The sequence below is a fragment of the Eulemur rufifrons genome, chromosome 15 (assembly GCF_041146395.1).
Source record: "Eulemur rufifrons isolate Redbay chromosome 15, OSU_ERuf_1, whole genome shotgun sequence".
NCBI lineage: Eukaryota > Metazoa > Chordata > Mammalia > Primates > Lemuridae > Eulemur > Eulemur rufifrons.
Genome location: NC_090997.1, coordinates 42,274,980 through 42,283,977, shown reverse-complemented (window position 1 = coordinate 42,283,977; position 8,998 = coordinate 42,274,980). Strand labels below are relative to the sequence as shown.

Below are 8,998 nucleotides of genomic sequence, written 5' to 3'. Positions count from 1 at the left end.
CAGTTTGGGGCCATTATAGAAAGCTGCTACAAAATTTGAGTATAAGTTTTTGAATGAGAATGTGTTTTTATTTCTCTTGGGTAAATACCTAAGTGTGGTATTGCTGGGTCACATGGTAAGACTAGTATTTGAAAGCAGACATTGGTGGTCTTCAGCTGTCTTTCGTTAGTCATTAAGCTTTTAATTAGTGCTAAGAATAAGTCCCAGCAGTTATGAAATCATGACTGTACTGGACACTGTATCAGGTGAAAGAGACAAGTACACAACAAAATCTTGGTATCTATAAGTAAACAGATATGGATGGCCTCACGGCTGAACAGAGGCCACCTGTAGGCAGGAAAAAATGTCAGGAAAATTCACAAATGAAGTCCTGATCTTGATTCTACCGTGAGAATTTTTTTTTTAACAATTAGGTTAAGATAAATAACCTTTGAAAATGTCAGCACGTGGAAGCTATTAACCAAGTCCACATCCCTGTTTAGAAATTCATGCATACAATTCAAATTTACACTTGTCATTCAATTGACAGACATTCAAACACTATTTAACTGGCAGAAATTACTTTTCAAGGGCACGAAGGGTTTTCCTTATACACCCAAATGATTATTGTCCCAATGTAATCTGGGACTCAATTAACGGCTTTGTTAATTATTTGTTCCTGCAGCAGACCTCAGTATCCGTTTAAGACCTAAGTGGCTAGAATTACCTGCCCACCCCTGTTTCCAGTTGTAACTGAGACAAGTTACAGAAGCCCCAAGGCGCTGAGGACGCACAGGTAACGGTCGCGGCCGGCCTGCAGAATCTGACATTTGAAATCGCCCTGCCCATCTGGGCCTCGCTGCCTTTGACAGGCGGGCGTGTCAGAGACAGTGTCGGGGAGAAGGGGCTGGGCTCTGCCAGGCAGCGCGCGACGACGCCCTTGCCTTGGCCTTCACCGAGTAGAGCCGGAGCAGCCCAGTCGCCCGGCCGGGCCCACGCCCCCGCCGCCCAGGGTGCATCCCGCAGACGCCGGGCAGGTGTGTGCGGTGCGCGCGCACCCAGTGCGTGCCGGGTGCGGGGCCAGCGGGCGGAGGGGCTGCTGGGCGCCCCGTGGAGGGCGACTGGCTGGGTGGGTGTCGGCCTCCCGGCCTCCCCCACCTCCCTCTCCACTCTTTGAGCCGGCCGGGGATGCTCGCGCGCGGCGCCCCCCTCGCCTTTAAGCTCGCGGCCCCAGGGGGCGGCGTGTGTGAGTAGCTGGGAGGGGGGCGCGAGGCGCTCCGCCGAGGGCTCGCCCGGGTTTGTCCGCCGCCGTCACCTGACTCGTCGGAGGAGCCACATCTGAGGTGGGGGCGGGGATGGGGACGCAGCGCGGAGCGCTAGAGAGACGCGGCGGCGCTGGCAGAGGAGACGGCGGCGGGCGGCTACTGGCTTCTGGGGCTGCGGGCGGCGGGCGCCGGGACCGCGGAGCTGAGGGCGGGGCCCGGCCAGGGCTGGAGGCATCGCGCCCCGGGGCACCCGGACTGTGTGCGGTCGCACACACCCACCCAGCGCGGCTTCCCCGGGCGACCCAGGCTCCGCTCATCCTGCGGCGGGCGGCGCCGCTCCAGGGGCGGGGTGAGTAGCCGCGGCCCGACTCGGCCCCCTCCCCCGCGCCTGGGCTGCGCGGGGATCGGGAGAGGATAATCCTAGGGCGCGGAGAAAGGCAGCGGCCGGGTGACAGCTCCGCGGCGCGCTCGCGGGCGGGTGGGGGGCTGGCCTGAGCTGTCAGTCCGGCCCTGCTCCAAAGCCAGGAAGGGTGAGGTGCTCAGAGACTCCGGCGCCTCCGCAGAGCCCTGGGGCGGCCCCTGCGGCGGGGATTTGGAGACTGGGGCGGCGGGGGGAAGGGGCCCGGGCGATGGGCCTCGGCGAGGCTTTGGAGGCGGTGGCGAGGAAGGAAGGGGAGGCGAGGGCATAACATGGCGCTACGCTAGGATAATCTCCACCGCGACCGAGGGAGGACGAGCCCATTGCTGCAGCAGCGCGAAGAGGAGGAGGGAAGCGGCCAGGGCTTGGGTATCAGATTCATTCTCCGAAGCCTGCAGGGTGCTAGGAGGAAACGCTGCGGAGGTGGGAGGTGGGCACCCGGTGGGCGCGGCGCCCAGGGAATAAGCCCCAGGCATGCCGTGGCTAGCCCGGCATCCGGGGATGAGGTTGCAGGGAAAGTGCTGATTGACAGGGGGGCTCCCAAGGGGTGAGCCGGGCCTTATCGGACTTGTGCGGGGGAATGGGGACAGTCACGATGCTGGGACTGGAGCCCGCGCTGGGGTTCCGTGACGGCCCTACTCATGGCCAAGACTCCCTGGACCTGGTCGCACGCGCAGGGCTTGGCGCGTTGCTGGCTCTGAGAGGTGGTGCCGGGGCGGGGATGGAGGGGGAGAGAGCCGCCGTGCGGCTGGAGGAGGCAAGGCCTGGCTGTTCGGAGGGTAGGGTCTGCGGATTAAAGCGGGACCGTCTCCCCTTCTTTCTTGCAGAAGAGGAGGTGGTAGACGCAGCCGGAGAAGATGTCGGGCCAAACGCTCACAGATCGGATCGCCGCCGCTCAGTACAGCGTAACAGGCTCTGCTGTAGCGAGAGCAGTCTGCAAAGCCACCACTCATGAAGTGATGGGCCCCAAGAAAAAGCACCTGGACTGTAAGCATCTCTTTATATAAGTGGGACATGCGCATGGCAGAGGCGCCGGGATGCTGGCAGTGCGGCCTGGGCTTGCGGTCGATAATGCTGCGGCCTTTGGAACTCCCAGCCGGGTTTGCCTCTGAGCTTGAAATCTCCAACCGTGGAGGTGTCGCCTTCTGTTGGCCCTGAAACCTTGTCTTTTGAGTCATTTTTTGCCTCCTGTTGACTTCCAAGGTCTTGGTGGAGGGGAAAAAAATATACATATATATGCAGTACCCTTGAAATTGTACACCCTGGATGAGACACTTTTCACCTCTTTTTTTTTCCTTTCTCCATCGCCCTTCTCCAGGTTAGAGGAAATCAGGGGTTGCACAGTCAAAACCAAAAATAAAAGATTCATGGAAGGTCAAACTTATCACCCTAGTTCTTTCCTAAATGTATTTCAGACAATTCTAAAATGGTATCTTTTTCAGTGTTGCTGCTGAGGTTTTGTGTGTGAGTATGGGTGTGGGTGTGTGTCATGTGTCACCACACCAAAGTGAAATAAATTCAAGGTATTGAATGAAGAAATTGCACTTCACAGATAATGGCGATTTCGTTTTACACATCCTGGCACACTTCTTTGTCTTGTTCTCAGAAAATGCTGGATGAGATGACTATGTGTGGTCACAAAATGGATGTACTTTCCCGGCTTTTGAGATGGTGCAATTTTAGATGAGAACATGTACTTCATAATTTTTTTCATAATTGGTTATTTGATAGAAAAAGACTTTAGTCTGGAATCTATGCGTTTCTGAAATATTTCATTTGATTAACATAGTACATTTTTGTTATTGAAGGTTAAACAGATTTGGAAAAAGACTTTCACCTGCTTTGGGTAGTGAATCCCCTCATAAGTAAGGCTACCTCAGAATATATTCTGCAGTTGTTATTCAGCCCTTTTGACCTGCTTGGAATCTTCTGTCTTGTTATGATGTTTGTTGGTAAAGATCAGTGTTGGCATGAGAGATGTAGGTACAGCCATATCCATTTCCCTGTCTGGCTTCCTTTGCCTGTTTTCTGGTTTTCTTTTGCCTGAGTCCTTCCCCCACTGTCTCCCTTGTGCAGCTGAGAAAATGGCATCAGTGTTAGAGCTGACTCTAGCCCTATTATGTGTATAAGCAAAGCTTGATGAAGATTACAGCTGGACATTGTAAGAGTTGTCCAGCCTTGTGAACCTGTTGTCTCATAGAATTTAACAATTTTCTTTCTAGAAGCTTGTCTGAGGGGAAAACACCGTTACGCCTTTCCTAAGGGAATGTTTAACAAAATTTATTGATTACAGTATCATACGTTCTATATGCATTATAGAATGAGAGAGGCCACCAGGGCCAGGGTACCTAACAGAAGTAGAAATTATAAATTTGTGACCAGTTCATTTTGCTGCAGCATGCTGAATCAGTTAGCCATTTTTCCATCAGTTTCCCCACCTCTGGAAGGATGACTCATGTCTTAAAGGTGTATGTCAGTCTAGAAAATCCTCTTATTAAAAGAGGTATGTATAGGTTATGGATTTGCTACATGCTGATCTATCATGAAAATGATCAATCAGTATATTGATATATTTCAGGGAACACTCACAGATTTTAGTATTTCATTAAAACACCACTCAGATAAAGACTGACTTCTGCAGATCTACATATTTCGTCACCTTAGTCTTTTAGATATGGAAAAGTCTTTTAAAAAATTTAAAGGCGGGAGGTTTTTCAGTATCTCCAACACATGTTAGCAGTGGGGTGATTTGGAAGATGTGGAACATAGGGGAAGGATTCCATGTTAAAAGAAAGCAGCTGAAATAGGAACTGGTGTTGAATTATTAATATGAATAATTGTCATAAGAGCTAAATATTTATTGAGCAGTTACTGTATGCCAAGCACTGAACTGTATATTATAAATCCATCACCACTTAATGGGTTTAGGGAGGGTAATTAACTTTCATAGCTTCTAACCACTGTACTTCCATCAGTAGTTTATTTAGTGATAGTCTCTATTGAGAGGGAAGCAAAGGAACCATATTAGCATAAATGGTCTAATCTCCAGAACACCCACTCTGCTTTCATGGTTTTGTATGAAATTGAGCATCAGAACTCATATACATATTACAATCTTTATGATATGCATGAAAGAAATTTAATTCTGTCACTTAAAAAAATAACCCAAATCTAAGCACTGAGAAGTATTGGTTTTTCTTTTGAATGTTTTACTTTTCCAATAAGTCATAAAATAACTTATCTTCCTCTTAAAACCAAACTTTGGGTAGAATTTGGAAAGATAGGTATTACACTACTAATATGTCCTATTCTAAGAAAAGATGATATGGAAAACATGAATATATATGTTATATTTATAGGCACTATAAGAAGACATCTTTGCTCAGAACTCTTTGAGAAGTTCCTTTAAAAAGCAGAAGACTATTACTTCAGTAATTTATTCACAAGTTTTCATTAGCATACCAGTTATGCAAGTGAATTATACTTGTTATTAAATCATGCACACATGTAACTAAGTTTCTTTACAGGCACTGAAGCATTCTTAAATAGGTGGTGTTTTGGTTTTAAGAATATCAAATGCAGATTGGGAGGAAAAGAGCACAAAGTGTAGAGTTTGGGGGTTAGAAACAAAAAAAAATTAATTTTTTATTTGATTTGTATATAACCTTTTAGTTTGGAGTTTCGATTGGAAGATTATAAGAATTTATGGTTCTGTGAATTTTTTAAGCTATTGGATTAATATGCTACAGAATCTCTATAAAATATGTATTTAATAGAATTTAAAGTACTAGTTTAAAAGATAACTTTTTCTATTTAGACTGATAGGCCAAGAAAATTATTGTTAATTATGGTAATTTATAAAATGATGTTCAAGGGGATATGATTTATGGTATGCATTTGAAGAAATGATTTGTTAACATTTAGGGGCAGAATTACATATGGTGAAAAGGTGGAGATAAAGGAACTCTATACATGTATTGCCAATTTTGTTTTCCTTTTTCTCAATAATAGCATGTTTCTTGAAGGAAAAACATTCAGAAAACCATCACCATAGTCAGTAGTTATAATAATTTAAAGGATAATGGTAAACCTTAATTACTTAAATAAGGATTATATAATTTATGATACTTATGGATTATGTAAAACTTTCATTCCATATGCTCTACTATAATAATGTCGCCCTTTGCACCTGAAAATTGAACACCTAACCAACATTAGTTTGATATGAATTTTTCTGGGTCCATCTGTACATCCTTGCCTCCTTTCCCCTGTAACTTCTTATGCCTGTTTGATAGTATATAAAGCATCCATAAGTTTTCACCTTCTTGGTTATAGCTGTTTTGTATTTCAGTGGATTTTCCTTTTCTGTTTTGTAGTTTTGGGCCTAAAGGACAGCCCAAGTCAAATAAAGTAAAAAGATCCAGTAGGGTTCCCATTACCTACCCAATACTGTGTCAAGGTTAAACAAGAAAATAACAGTTGGCCCAAAGTAACACCTGCAAGGGAAATTTGGAAAGTTTTGCAGCCCTGGTATAAGATTCACTTCAGTTAATAGTGCTTATGAATGATTTCTATATATGCTACATTATTAAAGTACCCTATTTAAGATAATCAAAAGTAAAACTTAAACATTACTATTAACATCAAAACAAACCTTAGGAAAAGCCAATTTGGTTATCAGTAATCCCATTTTCCCCCATATTAAACTTGCTGGAGGTTTTTAATAATGTGCTTATCCCACATGAAAAGCAAATGCTTCAAGTTCTAAATGTCACATTTGAGAGAGATTAGAATTTTAGTAATGATTCTGTTCCTCCCAAATTAAGAAAAAATAAGATTGTATTTTTTATAAGACTATTATCTGGTAGAGGTAGGAGATATGGACTGTGTCTTGATTCAGGATAAATATTGGCAAATTACCATAAAATTCCTACTGCTTTAATTTTACCCATAAAATATGTACAAAAAAGTAAGAAATTTTGTAAATAAAAATTTAAACCTAATAGTTTGCTTTATATACATTTGCTCAGTACATATAAAATAGATTTTGATTTATTGCAATCCTATTTCCACAGTAATTCAGTGGATAGCATATGTTTTTATTTGTGATAATAGGTCTTTCCATAATACTAAAACATCGAAAAAGCAAGCAAAACTTATTGAATAAAATTAAGTAGAACAATTTGTAAAAAATTACTGAATACCAGGGTAACTTTCAATATGAGAAGTATACTAACTTGCTGTAAATATATTTTAGTTTGATTCCAGTTATTCTCATTTAACTATTTGTTGTTGTCTAAACACACCCTCTCATTTTTCTGTACCAGGACATACTCTGTTCCTTTCTCTTGATTTCACCAGAAGATCCAGCCCAAGTGTGGAAATGGTTTAGAACGGACTATCTTATTTTTTAGGCAGTCAAGAAGAGAGAGGGGAAATACACTTCTGAAAAGCATTTAATCTGATTATCACTCATACCATAAATCTGTAAGGGGCTCAGTCCGTGTGGTCCTGTGACCACAGTGTCCTAGACAGGAGAACTTCTGCCAACTCTGAATCTCATGAGATCTCTTTTCTCCCTTCTAAGATACTGGCAGAGAGCCTTAGCTGATAGGAAAAGGCACACTTTAGAAATGACTTAAAAATAATTAAACAGGATTTATATCAGCTAGTGGAACAATAAGGATTTTCGTTTTTGGATCTTTTTAGTTTCTCATTTTCAGGGGAATTTTTTTAATGGTATAATGTTAAATATATTTGGGTCACTTTAGATCTTTCTTTTTTCCAGTTAATGTGGTTAGCAGATAATTTCTTAGAACAAGTATAAAATTGGTAACTCAAATTGATTTCAAAAAAGTTGTTTTAGTGATTTAAAAAATGTTTATATGGAAAAATGTGTAAATTATATAGTCAGGAAAATTCATATTGTGATTGCAATATTAGCTTGCAGCATTTTAGATTGGAATCTAGATTTTTGATACAATGCCATATTAGTCTTAATGTTTAATAAATGGCTGCTGAAGACTCATTTGTAACTTAATCTGTGCACTAAGTTGCCATGGATCTCCCTCTTAGCTTTTTACAAATAAATATCCTTTAAATATCTTACTTCCCCCCTTCAAATTGATTGATGCTGGGAGAGGGTGCTGTTCGGCGCTTATCTTGGTTTCAACAACTTGGTAAAGAAGGTCAGGAGGGCCATATGACCCTGTTCCCTGAAGGCTGAGGATGCTTTCTTTACCAAGTTATATTTTAGGTTACTCAACTCCTGAGCCAGCACCTACTGAGAGAGCCTTCAAATATAATCAGGGTACATTTAAATAATTTGAAAAGCCGTATTTCTTGCCATTAAAAATGTTTATTCTCAGTTTCATTTCTGTTGTGAATTCCTTTTTCTTTTTAGGGAAATATATTGTTTGCTTGTGAAGGGAAATGTTGGCTGTTTTTTCTTAGGCATTGATGTAATGTGGGAGTTGCTCTTATCTTTTTCTTTCTCATAAAGGGGAGAATAGTTGATTGGTGTACCCCAGTGTCAATTGCACAATGAACTACGAGTAAGAAATGATGGACTCTCTTCCTTGGAGCAGTTGAGTGAAAGAACAAAGTGGAGAGAGAATTGTACCCTAAAGCCCACAGTCTTTCTGTAGCTATTTTCCTGCCATCTCTTAATTTGTCCCAGGTATGGGGTTGTGGGGTGTGTGAAGATCCCCGCCAACCCCCCACCACTTCCCCCCTCCCACCTTGTGAACTGAGGGTTCGTTTATTATGCATCTTTAAGGAGGATCTGGTGTCTTTTAAAGGATTTTGTGATGTGCCATTCCTGGCTACTTAAGAGAGAGAGAAGCTAGATCTTTGCCTGCTTTGTGTAGTTTTGGGTTTTGACCTGATCATTTGATTATTCTTCTTTAGCACTTTAATTTTAAATTATAACTCTCCTCCTTTCTACATGAGTTATTCTCTCTGTCATACTTATCTTTAACCTCTCTTTCTATCTTCCTTATAAACATTTTTGACTATCTCCAATCAACAAAACCACCCACATACAATCCTCTTTGGACTCTGTGAGCTCTTCTAGCAACCAACTTGTCATCCCTTGCTTTTATTTTTTACAATCAAGCTTCTTGAAGCAGTGATAACTCACCAATCCAAAGAAAACAGACACAACTCTACCTCTTTTTAGATGTCCTGTGTCTTTGATTGGCTTTATTCATGCATGAAATATTAGAATTGCTCTTGGGTGCCAGGGATTGCCTACTCAGTTGCCGAAGTCACTAAACTAAGAGTTAGTCTTCATCTCCTAAATCTAACAGGTGATCAGTTATTTTAAAACTCTCTG

General features: G+C 42.8%; 1 protein-coding gene across 49 annotated transcripts in view; it reads left to right on the top strand.

Moving 5' to 3' along the window:
• The first annotated feature begins 1,039 nt into the window (after positions 1–1,039).
• SNAP91 (synaptosome associated protein 91) overlaps positions 1,040–8,998 on the top strand; it is a 139,984-nt gene continuing 132,025 nt past the window's right edge. For 17 of the 49 annotated variants that reach the window (XM_069487566.1, XM_069487561.1, XM_069487547.1 and 14 more), the window contains exons 1-2: positions 1,343–1,593; positions 2,490–2,649. Coding sequence is in view for 44 of the 49 variants with exons in the window: in XM_069487561.1 (XP_069343662.1) it covers positions 2,520–2,649 (130 nt within the window). In the remaining 5 variants the exon portion in view is untranslated. Of the gene's footprint in view, positions 1,323–1,342; positions 2,210–2,489; positions 2,650–8,998 lie in introns of those variants that run through there. The other 32 variants (XM_069487539.1, XM_069487528.1, XM_069487562.1 and 29 more) reach the window with 9 other exon arrangements.